Genomic DNA, 13091 nt, shown 5'->3' with positions numbered 1-13091 from the left:
TTTAAAATATTAATCAATTTTTTAAATACTCATTTTTAAGTTAACATTGTATAATATTAAAAAAAAATATCAGTTTTCTTACCTGATATTGGCTAAAAAAAATTTGCAGCTTTAAGAATAAAATTAAAATAATTTTAATAATTCAGTTCCAAAGGACCCCGCACAAAATGCATTGATTTTGGTTCTCGGTCAAAATGGCTGGTTTTTGGTTATGTTGTAGTTTTAGTAATTCTGAATAAATGTTTCCTCTATCAAAATTCAAAAAAATGATAACTTTTAATGTTATCAGCCATAAAAGGTTGAAAACTCGTGCGGTATGGTTCTAGAGAAAACTGGAAGAATCTACAGCTAGAGAGATCAGATAGGCAATGGAGTGATAGATAAGTAGTTTATCAGACAAAATGGAAACCAAAGCATATAGCCAAATGGATAGATAGATTCGCAGGGAGGAAGATAATCAGTTAAAAAATACACAGAAAAACCGATTATCCATCCATCCATCTATTCATTCCGTGATTCACTCATTAATTAAATGAATAATTCATTCATTCCTTTATTTATTCATCCATCCATCTTTTCATTCAAACATATCCAAAAACCAGCCATTTTGACCGAGAACCAAAATCAATGCATTTTGTGCGGGGTCCTTTGTAATTTGAATTCTAATAGTATAATCAGTTTCTGTAGTCTTTTAAAATATACGGTTTTATAACTTCTAAACCTAGTTTTCGGAGAAGAAAATATACTAACACAAATATAATACACATTTTATTATCTTTATTTATTTTCATAACATATCATAAAGTACATAAATATACATTTGGTTACAGTAATTTTAACACAAATGGAATATTTTGTCATCAAACTATAAATTTTAAAGAAACTTTTACTGCTTACATATATTTATATCATATTTAATTTAATTCTTATTGGAAAAAAATTCAATGTGTAGTAATATGTGAAATTATTATTTGTGCAAGATAATTTGCAATATTTAGTGCAAGAGAAGAATTAATTAATTCTATCAAAAGATTTCAATCTAAGATAATAAATATAAATAATAATAATAATTAATTCATAATATATATTAACAATATAGAGTTGATTTATAATTTAATTTCCGAAATAGTATTCATAATCTTCTGATACCATTCGTATTTATCATTAGCCTCTTGAATACATTTTAATTTAATTCGTAATACATTACCCAATCCAGTAATTGTCGAGTTACTTTTATTCTCAATTGAAAATTTAGTGCCAGGTAAAAGAATTGATGTTGTCATGGGATTATATGTGTAGAACATTTGTTTTATTTTCGCTCTAATGTAACGTTGTGAAAATGACATTTCAAACAAAACATTCTCAAAACCATCTATCTTGCCCGTAATTGTTTTAGCCAAAGTCACATCAAGTGATGCCGCGAAGGTAAATTTTTGTAATGTATATGTGTCTTCATTATAAAACAGTTTTCTTACAGATTTTTTACTTATGGATTCAACTGTGGTTAAATGTAAGTCAAAATCTCTTTCTGGATCGTCAGATTGTCTAATTGCTAAATTATATAAAGCAATTTTCATTCGTTTTGCTTCATTAGTATCACCTGTTATTTTTTTGTAGCCAGTTGTTGCAAAATTTCTTATAGCATAATAATCTTCAAATGTTGCAGAAAATCGTTCATTGCCAAGGTTATAATTTTCAACTATTTTTGTTAATATTGTTTCCATTTCAATTCTGCTTCTTTCTTTTGGCGTATAAAGTTTATTTATCTTATTTGTTGCATCTTCCAAAGATAAAGAGTCTTCTTCTAACCATGCCTTATATCTTAAATTAACAAAATCATTTCTACGTTCCATTATATATTCTTTTCCATATTGTGGACTTAGCAAATTCTGTTCACTTTTCAAATTTCTACCAAATTCTTCTATGTCAAAATTTTCATCAGGAAAAATATAATTCTCAAGTATGTACAGTAATTTTAACATATGAATGTGATTTTCTTCATAATTTAATGTGTTATTTCGCAAAATGCGTAAAATTTTATTTTGAATTTCTTCTTGTTTTTCTCTATTTTCTATTCTTGGACATTTACTAGACAAAATAGTCTCATTTCTACATTCAATTAAATTGAAATCTGCTATATATGTGGCATTGAACTCAAGGTTAATCATATTGTATTGTAGTTCATTATCATTTTCATACACATACTCGTTAGTTTCCTTTAATGTTGTCGAATCAATTACCTTAAACTGTTTTTCATTTTCTGAAGAAATTTTAATTAAAATTAACAATGCTGTTCTGGTGTTGCCATATTCTGGAATAGTTCTTAAATATGCAACACTATAATCGATCAAATAAATGAATTTATAACCATAACCGGAATTACTAAATATACTTTGTGACTTTACTTTTAAGTCCCAATTTGAATGATTGGAATTTCCAATTGACAACACTGTGAAATCATTTTTGCATTTTCTAATATTTAATGTCATACTAAAAATGGATATGTAATCCAAAAAAGTTATTATTTTCAAATCTCTAACGTTTTCGCGGAAAATGTCCAATACTCTATTTCGCTCAAGTGCAATATTGTAACTTGGATCGGATAAAGATAATACAATATTCGGGTTGAATTGCAGCGGATCTTTAACAATGTTTGAAAATCTTTTATAATCGAGGTAATTTTCAAAGCTTTTTAATTCAAAATATTTTTCCTTTTCAATTATTTTTATCAGTAAGTTTTTTAGGCTCAATGTTTTTATAGATGTGCCTATCGACGTCAAGAGAGCTTGAGTGTCTTCTTGAATTATATTTAAGGTTATAAAATCATTTTCTAGATTAATAGGATACATAGTAAATGTATATACTTGACATGGATCTTTTTTATTATTATCAACAATTTTGCCAGATAAACATGGATAAAACGGCACCAAAGATAATCCAAATTCCTTCCACCAATCAATTTTTAATTTGTCGTTTAGACTGGATAAGATTAATGATACTAGTCTTGAACTTTTGTTTTTTATAATTTTTTCTCTAATTTCATTTAACTGCTGAGTAAAAGAAATTTTTCCATCTTGTTTTTTGATAGGAGGACGATCCGATTGTGGTAAAGAGTCAGGAAGATAGTCAACTTTATCTATTCTGTGGTTGTAGTCTTCTCGTATCACAACAAAATAGTTTGTAGTGCCATTTGCAGGGAAGTAGATTTCAAGAAAATCATTTGATTGCATGCTCGGATCGTAAAAATCAGTAACAACAATATTGTCTCTTAATTTGATAATTGCGTCAGTATAATGAAATGATAATTGGAAATAATTTTTAAATACTTTTGCAATTGATTTGTTCTCGAATTGTTGATATGATTGAATTACAGTATTAAGTTTGGACAAAAAATAGTCATTAATATCTGGTAGATAGTCTCCTATTTTACATGCAAAATTGTGCGGATTATTTTCATACGCATGAACTCTGTCAATTTTCTCCTCTTCGGGTTTTATTCTACAATGCACATTATCATCTAACAAATATCGAGCGTATGTATGAAATGTTTTAAATTGTGAAAGCTCGAAATGAAGTTTAAACTTTGTATCTGTTTTTAAAGCAGAACTGATTTTATCATACGTCTCATCTAGATGTGTAAGAAAGATATTATAAGCTTTAAGCCAGTGTTGTGGATCAAATATTATGGTTGTTATTTTTTCTTGTTCAAGTTTCTCCTTTTCAAAATAAACATAGAAGAAAAGCGCTGGCAATGCAAAAGCTGTTGCATTAAACTGTCCAAATTTTTCGCCAATAATTAATTCTTCAATTAAATGTCCTATTAATATATATTCGTCAAAGAGAGTTTTATTATTTAATTTCGTTCTTTCAGTTAGCACACTGTAATAGGTAGCATTTTGTATACCGGGTCGAAGTAAAATTGCACCTGCTTGTGCATAAATATAATCTAGTGACGTTAATTTGATATTAGTTTTAGGTTTTGGAAACAGAGGTAATATTATATCTGTAAATATTCGATCTACAGCTAATGGTGTTAGTGACGAGGTATCACCATATTCATTTTCAAATATTATATTTTCAAGTCTCCTCTTTATTTCCTTCAGCAGAGAGTCTATGTGTAAATCTTGAGATTTTCGAACAACATCTGCCAAAAATCCGTAAATATTTCCATATTTGTCAAATACAAGAGAAGTAATAATGTAGTCGAACATTGTATTCACAAAAGTTTCATCAGGAATTTCACCAAATTGTTCCCCGTACAAGTCGCTGCCTTTCAATAAACTTTGAATTAGATCGTTTTCATTATCTCGATTATCATTTAAATATCTGTAAAGAGCGTTAACGACTGGTATTTGTTTGTGTCTGTCGTAGATGAATAAATAATTGTTGCTGTACAAAAAATCACTGAGTGAATTAAAATAACTGTACATAGAAATCAAATACACAGCTTCTATAGGATTGGCTAAATTGTCATAATACATTTTGAAAAATTTTAGTTTTCTTCCTTATTTTTTGTGCAATCTGTAAACAGAATAAGACCCATAATTTTAGAAAACGAGAAATGCTGTGCACTGGTGTTTAATAATTTTCGCTGTGTTAGTGGAAAGAAACATTTCGTAAGAGACATTTTCGAAAAACAAATTTTACTTTTCTAATTTTAATGATTTGAAACTTAATAAAAAGAACTTTCATTTACCACAGAATTATTAAAATATGTTAATTTTTTAATATAAAAACAAAATCATCAGTCGTATGCTATACTTTGTTTCTATATAGTAGTGAGTCACGACACAAATCAGTAATTTTAAAAATATCTAATCAATCAGAAATACTCTAAAAAGTTGCAATGTTGGGCAAATGGAAATTAGGCGGTTTAAGAATTCATTCAAATAACAATTCGTGCAAATAAAAATTCAAACAAATGTGACAGTCCCCGAGAGAAGGGACCTTAGCTCACCAGAGGTCAATATTGAGTTTTATATGGTAAATGATAGATTTTGAATTGCTTTTTCACATGCAAAAGTCAAAAACTGATTAGGATAATTGCTTTTGACACAATAACATTTTGAAGATGGGTATGTCAAGCGCATTTCGAGGCGGATTATGGCACTCAAGAAATCAGCCCCACTACTTTACTTACACAACTATACTCTCGCGTACGTGAGCTTCGCGTACGTGAGACCCGAAGATACACGAAGTAGACGAAGCTCACGTATACAGAAACACAACGTTGTGTTAGTGTGGTGGGGGAACTTTTCAGAAGTTCCGCCCCACTCTTCGAGTTCCGCGTTTCTGCTTCTTCTTCAAACGCTTGCCCTGTGAAATTCGTTTTGGTGAGCTAAGGTCCCTTCTCTCGGGGACTGTCACAAATAAAGATTAGGTGAATTGCAATATCGGGGAATTAAAAATTTGAATCTCTTAAAATTCAGTTTAATAATGATTATTCTTCTGAATTAATATTCTGTCAAATGTAAAATTAAAAAAAAAATGAGAATTCGACTCAAAAATAATTATATCTGATAAAATTCTTTAAAATGAAAATACTAGCCATTAATTTTTATGGGAAATTTATGAGCCCCGTAAAGTAGTGGTCTGATTTCTAATTTTATCGAAAGAACTTTATTACCCTTAATGTTAATAAGCATACTAAAATTGATAAAAATTAACACTTTTAATTTGAATTATTGAAGATTAGTAAAATTATTTTATTGACAATAAAAATTAAATGTGATTGATTCTCATTGAAATTTTCAATAAATCGTATTGTCAATTACCAGAATTGTCTTTAACCCGAAATGTCATTTAATCGACACCATTTTAGAATGTGAGTTCACTTTTTACGGAGTATATAGTTTTGTCGGTAAAGGAAATCTAGAGGGCACTATAATCAAAAATTAATATATTCGCTTGAAAATCATCACCCGGGGGTTTTTCGAGTCAAAACCATAGAAATATTCTTCTGTGATAAATAAAAGCTGAGTATTGTTTTTAAAAATTATCCTAAAACTAAAAAAAAATTTGGTTATTTGACATTTCGGTAATATGTAAGTTCAGTCGAAAGACAATTCTATTAATTGTCAATTATGTCAACTGAAAATTCTGTTAACTGACTTTTCGGTTCAATGACAATTCGGTTAAGTGATGTTTCGGTCAAATGACAATTCTGTTATTTGACAATTCTGTTATTTGACAATTCTGTTAAATGACTGTTCGGTTAATTGACATGTGGTGCATAATCATGCGTCCCGAAATTTTGAACTTTGATCACTTCACGCGTAATCACCCATATGTATGTTATGCATGTAAATTTAAAATTTGAATAAAAACTAAATAATTTATTTTAAAAAAACGAACATTTTGTGGTGGTGTCGGTTGTTCTTCAACTTAATATAATAAGAAGGATAATAACTTCAGCCAAATTTTATTAAAAAATCGGTCAAAGCGTTTTCGAGATATTTTGTCCAGAAAAAAGCGTTACATATATATATATATATAGACATCTGGACGTTTGTTTAAAATTTCGTAAATATTTTTTAGATAAAAATAATTGATTCTTGAAAAATCGAAAATTGTCATGACTAAAAAGTTTCTTCTATAAGAAAACAAAAATTATTATAATTTTCTCACCTGACATATTGCTTCATAAAATGTTGATTTTTTAAGGGGTTAATTCAAAATTACTGATCTCTAACTTATGATTTGAATGGTATTAGTTAGTATATGTAATCATCTTTTGCATTCTTTTAGGGTACAAAATTACTTTGTGATCTTAAATATTTTTAAAAAATATTACACATATATATTTATCTTCATTTCTTTTATTTTTATGACAACACATCATGAAAAGTACATAATATACGCATTTCTTAACAATAATTTAAACATAACATTTTATGTGCACATGTAAAAACTATTAACTTTTATGAAAGTTTTACTAATCATTTTATATAATTTTAACGATTTTTTACTTTTGTTTTTATCTGCACACATGGCGACGCAGAGGTTACTTTAATAATAACTTACTTAAACTCTAAATTCTTAATTTCAAAAAACTATAAATAAATATTCTTTAAAGAAATTTCAAATTCAATTTAATAATAAATTTTTATTCTAGAGCGTTAAAAACTGTATCGCAACTGGTATCGAAAATTTTATGTATTTCATTGAATACCTGAAAAAATTACAACAGTGTATATTTGGAAAGAAACATTTTTTTCAGGAATTTTATTGTTTACATACATTTATTTCATTTCAAAATAATTATTATTGGAAAAAATATAAGGTAAAATTATCTTCAGTGCAAGATAATAATTATATAACCTCTAACTTCAATTTTCAAAAATAATTTAGAAGATGTTAATACAAATATATTTATGATTTATAATGAAATTTCCGAGATAGCGTTCATAATCTTCTTGTACCATTTGTATTTCTCATTAGTTGCTTGGATACATTTTAATTTAATTCGCAGAACCGTTCCCAATCCAGTTATATTTGCATATTCTTTATTCTCAATTGAAAATTTAGTACCAGGTAAAAGAATTGATGTTAGTTTTGGATTTGAAGATATGTAGAACATCTTTTTTATTTTTGCTCTTAAATAAGGTTTTGAAAATGACATTTTAAACAAAACATTCTCAAAACCATCTTTTTTGTTGAGAATTGAATTTGCGTTAGTCACAGAAGGTGATGCCGCGAAAGTAAATTTTTGTAATGTATATGTATCATCATTATAAAACAGTTTTCTTACAGATTTTCTACTTATGGATTCGACTGTGGTTAAATTTAAATCAAAATCTCTCGGTGGATCCTCAGACTGTCTAATTGCTAAATTATATAAAGCAATTTTCATTCGTTTTGCTTCATTAGTGTCACCTGTTATTCTTTTGTAGCCAGTTGTTGCAAAATTTCGTATAGCATAATAATCTTCAAATGTTGCAGAAAATCGTTCATTTCCAAGGTTATAATTTTCAACTATTTTTATTAATGTTGTTTCCATTTCAATTATGATTCTTTCTTTTTGCGTATAAAGTTTATTTGTCATATTTATTGCATCTGCCAATGATAAATTTTTTTTTCCTAACCATGTTTTATATCTTAATTTAACAAAATCATCTTTATGTTCTATTACATAATTTTTCCAAAATTGGGGATTTGATAAATTATTTTCACTTTTCCATTTTGTAACGAATTTTTTAATGTCAAAACTTTTATCCGGAAATATGTAATTCTTTATAATATTAAGTAAAACAGTTCTTGAAGGTTGTGATGTGCCATTTACAAAAATGTCAAGAATATTTTTCTTAATTAATTTTTGTCTATTCTTATTTTTTATTCTACGACACACAGTTGATTGATTTCGTGGCTGATCCTTATAGTTACATTCAATTAAATTATAATCAGCTATATGTGTGGCACTAAACCCAAGTGTATACAAATGGTATTGAAATTTACCATCATTTTCATACACATATTCAGTGGTTCGTGTTAATGTTCTCTCATTAATTATCATAAATTTTTTTGTAGTTTCTGAAATAATTTCAGTTAAAAGTAACAATGCAGTTCTGGTGTTGCCATAATCTGGAATAGTTCTCAAATGCGCAACACTATAATCGTTCAAAAAAATGAATTTATAACCATAACCGGAATTGCTAAATATACTTTGTGACTTTACTTTTAATTCCCAATTTGAATGATTGGAATTTCCAATTGACAACACTGTTAAATCATTTTTGTATTCTCTAATATTTAATGTCATACTAAAAATGGATATGTAATCCAAAAAAGTTATTATTTTCAAATCTCTAACGTTTTCGCGGAAAATGTCCAATACACTATTTCGCTCAAGTGCAATATTGTAACTTGGATCGGATAAAGATAATAAAATATTCGGATTAAATTGCAACGGATCTTTAACAATGTTTGAAAATCGTTTATAATCGATGTAATTTTCAAAGCTTTTTAATTCAAAATATTTTTCCTTTTCAATTATTTTTATCAGTAAGTTTTTTAGGCTCAATGTTTTTATAGACGTGCCTATCGACGTCAAGAGAGCTTGAGTGTATTTTTGACTTATATTTAAAGTTATGAAATCATTTTCTAGATTAATAGGATACATAGTAAATGTATATACTTGACATGGATCTTTTTTATCATTATCAATAATTTTGCCAGATAAACATGGATAAAACGGCACCAAAGATAATCCAAATTCCTTCCACCAATTAAGTTTTAATTTGTTGTTTAGACTGGATAAGATTAATGATTCTAGTCTTGAACTTTTGTTTTTTATAATTTTTTCTCTAATTTCATTTAACTGTTGAGTAAAAGAAATTTTTCCGTCTTGTTTTTTGATAGGAGGACGATCCGATTGTGGTAAAGAGTCAGGAAGATGGTCAACTTTATCTATTCTGTGGTTGTAGTCTTCTCGTATTACAACAAAATAGTTTGTAGTGCCATTTGCAGGGAAGTAGATTTCAAGAAAATCATTTGATTGCATGCTCGGATCGTAAAAATCAGTAACAACAATATTGTCTCTTAATTTGATAATTGCGTCAGTATAATGAAACGATAATTGGAAATAATTTTCAAATACTTTTGCGATTGATTTGTTCTCGAATTGCTGATATGATTGAATTACAGTGTTAAGTTTGGACAAAAAATAGTCATTAATATCTGGTAGATAGTCACCTATTTTACATGCAAAATTGTGCGGATTATTTTCATATGCTGAAACTCTGTCAATTTTCTCCTCTTCGGGTTTTATTCTACAATTCACATTATCCTCTACCAAATATCGTGCGTATGTATGATGTGTTTTTAATTGTGAAAGCTCGTAATGGAGTTTAAACTTTGTGTCTGTTTTTAAAGCAGAACTAATTTTATCATACGTCTTATCTAGATGTGTAAGAAAGATATTATAAGCTTTAAGCCAGTGTTGTGGATCAAATATTATGGTTGTTATTTTTTCTTGTTCAAGTTTCTCCTTTTCAAAATAAACATAGAAGAAAAGCGCTGGCAATGCAAAAGCTGTTGCATTAAACTGTCCAAATTTTTCGCCAATAATTAATTCTTCAATTAAATGTCCTATTAATATATATTCGTCAAAGAGAGTTTTATTATTTAATTTCGTTCTTTCAGTTAGCACACTGTAATAGGTAGCATTTTGTATACCGGGTCGAAGTAAAATTGCACCTGCTTGTGCATAAATATAATCTAGTGACGTTAATTTGATATTAGTTTTAGGTTTTGGAAACAGAGGTAATATTATATCTGTAAATATTCGATCTACAGCTAATGGTGTTAGTGACGAGGTATCACCATATTCATTTTCAAATATTATATTTTCAAGTCTCCTCTTTATATCCTTCAGCAGAGAGTCTATGTGTAAATCTTGAGATTTTCGAACAACATCTGCCAAAAATCCGTAAATATTTCCATATTTGTCAAATACAAGAGAAGTAATAATGTAGTCGAACATTGTATTCACAAAAGTTTCATCAGGAATTTCACCAAATTGTTCCCCGTACAAGTCGCTGCCTTGCAATAAACTTTTAATTAGATCGTCTTGATTATCTCGATTATCATCTAAATATCTGTAAAGAGCGTTGACCACTGGTATTTGTTTGTGTCTGTCATTGATGGATGAATAATTATTTCTATACAGGAAATCGCTGAGTGAATTAAAATAACTGTACATAGAAATCAAATACACAGCTTCTATAGGATTGGCTAAATTGTCATAAAACATTTTGAAAAATTTTAGTTTTCTCTCTTTGTCTTTGTACAATCTATGAACAGAAAAAGAACCATAATTTTAGACGTTAAGAAATGTTATCCTTCAGTACAGTTAAGATAGTCGAGAAAAATTATTGCTTTAAATGTAGTTTATTTGATACATATAAATATATATTTTATCTGATAATATTTAGTTAGGTAACTGATTATTTTTGTAAAAATAAAATATGTTCAAAATTTGGTTTTCGGGGGTTTTTGGGGTTGCTGAAACCAAATTTGATGTCAGATTTAGATTCAGCGACCCCAAAAACCCCCAAGTACAGAATTTTGAACGAATTGAATCAATTTTAAATTTTTCCGCCATATTCCGTGGACATATTGCGTCCACCATTTTGAATTTTTAAAATCTGACCATAAATTATTTTTAAATTATTTTACTATTTATTGCTTTATTTATATTATTTTTATGTTAAGTTATAGTAAATGAGTAGAACAGCGAGATTCCTTGTACTAAACTAAATTATTTTTCCAAAATGTTAACCCGAAATCATTTTTTTATTTCAGAGAAAGTTTCAAACCACAAAAAAACGTCCTTTGCGCCCACATACCCTTAATAGTTTTTAAGATACAGTCGCTTGAAGTTTAACCACTTTTACATAATTTATGTTAAATTACAAGAGTCATGTTTTTCTTTAAATAATTAAGTTTTTGTTAATTTTACAATGAAGACGTACAAAGTTATATTTAAATATTATAAAAAATAATTTTTGAAAAATGTAATTCTTTTAGATTTTATTAAAAAAAATTGGCATTTAAAAAAAATTTAAATTACCTTACATATTTTTTTTATTAAAATTTAAAATAATTCTTTCAGATTTTGGTAAAAAAATAGGTAATTAAAAAAATAATTAACTATTTTTTATTTTTCTAAACTTTTTATTTATGAAAATATGAAATTGTTATAATTTTCTTACTTGATTTTTGACCGGATAAAATTGAAATAATTAATGTTTAATTTTTTATTTGAATTGTATTACTTTCTTTGCAATCAGTTTTTCTAGGATCATATACATTATATACTATATTAGTGTATAAAGGAAGTATAATTCGCAATTGTAAAACATAACATTAGAAATTTTACTACTTTAAAACTTTGTTTTCAAAAATATTAACATTTGAAATTAAGAGCTATAGAAATAAATATTAAGGAACGTAAAAAACTGACAATTCCGAGGAAAATATAATAATATTTTTTATATGAAATGCATTCCTTTTATCTTTGAATTCGCATGCATTTTACATAAAAAAATATTTTAAAAATTTTCTTTAGAATTATGTTAGTTTTTTAAATTCTTTATTTTAATTGTTTTCTATATTTTTTTAACAACGTTTTGAGGTAGTAAAATTTTTAATTTTATCTTATGTAACTTTTAAGTATTTTTACATTCTGTAAAAATTAAAAACTCCAGTTTTAAAATTTCTAAAATGGCTTTTACAATAATTTTATTATTATTATTATTATTATTATTTCAATAATAAAAATTCTAGTAATTGAATATAATAATAAATTTCGATTAAATTCAAATGCGTTAGAACTACGTTATCATGCGCCTCAATTCTTGATGTGATACTCTCATGTACTTGACAATATTTTTACCGACGGTGGGTAACATTTTTTCAAAAAAAAAATAACTTATTATTAGTCGATAATGTAGAAATTTTTTTTTATGAACTACGTTTGAATTGAAGTCATCGTCAATAGATGGCGAGTATATTCCAATTTTGAATTAAAAATTTATTAAACAATTCAAAATATATACCTAACGACATTTTTTTAGTAAATGTGAAAAACAAAATATTCAAAAACATCAAAAATTATAATTTTACAGTTTCTTATTTTAGTGTAGAGTACATATTTATTGTTTTCAACTAAATGTTTATAAACTACTTACGTGTCTTTAATATCTATAAAAAAACACTGCAAATTGCAACAATTATGAACAATTTTCAGAAACAAATTGTCCAACATTGCGACAGTGAACGTTTGTAAGATTATAAAAAGTAAAAACAATTATAAAAAAAACAACATGAAAACAAATATGTTTTTAAAATATTGTAACAATTTGCTTAAATTATTTTTAAAGTAAAAATCCATTTACTTTAAATGAAAAAAATTTATGAATTTTCAATATAATTTTTTTAATTATAAATAATTTTAATTAATTTTGTCTTCGACATTATTTTTTTTCTTTTTGAGATAATTATTTTTTTAATGTCCATTTGATAAAAATATATCAATTCAATGTTAATGAGTTTGTTTATTAAATGTAAAACGAAAGTTGAAATTTTTTAAA

General features: G+C 26.8%; 1 protein-coding gene across 3 annotated transcripts; it reads right to left on the bottom strand.

Moving 5' to 3' along the window:
• Nucleotides 1-822: 822 nt before the first annotated feature.
• LOC127289372 (uncharacterized) lies at nucleotides 823-11924 on the bottom strand. 3 transcript variants are annotated; one of them, XM_051317284.1, is made up of 3 exons: nucleotides 11712-11924; nucleotides 7876-10790; nucleotides 823-1600 (listed from the first exon to the last, which is right to left on the bottom strand). In XM_051317284.1, the coding sequence occupies exons 2-3, from the start codon at nucleotides 10748-10750 to the stop codon at nucleotides 1107-1109; spliced, it is 3369 nt and encodes a 1122-aa protein (XP_051173241.1). In that variant the 5' UTR covers nucleotides 10751-10790; nucleotides 11712-11924; the 3' UTR covers nucleotides 823-1106. The 3 variants fall into 3 exon arrangements, with proteins under 3 accessions (XP_051173241.1, XP_051173240.1, XP_051173239.1); XM_051317283.1 differs by having other exon boundaries at nucleotides 839-3421; nucleotides 9691-10790; nucleotides 11712-11916; XM_051317282.1 differs by lacking the exons at nucleotides 7876-10790; nucleotides 11712-11924 and adding an exon at nucleotides 6628-6786 and having other exon boundaries at nucleotides 842-4521.
• Between the last annotated feature and the right edge of the window lie 1167 nt (nucleotides 11925-13091).

This window comes from Leptopilina boulardi, unplaced genomic scaffold (genome assembly GCF_019393585.1).
Source record: "Leptopilina boulardi isolate dan_hultmark-lab unplaced genomic scaffold, ZJU_Lbou_2.1 LbouV2_408, whole genome shotgun sequence".
Taxonomy (NCBI): Eukaryota; Metazoa; Arthropoda; class Insecta; order Hymenoptera; family Figitidae; genus Leptopilina; species Leptopilina boulardi.
Note: the sequence above shows the minus strand (reverse complement) of the source record. Positions and strands in the feature narration are given on the sequence as shown.

Coding starts and splice junctions, on each gene's coding strand:
- LOC127289372 (XM_051317283.1), bottom strand. CDS start 10,750: ATGTTTTATGACAATTTAGCCAATCCTATAGAAGCTGTGTATTTGATT. Junction 3,422..9,690: donor CAATTTTGCATGTAAAATAG/GTGACTATCTAC, acceptor CATGTAAAATAG/GAGACTATCTACCAGATATT.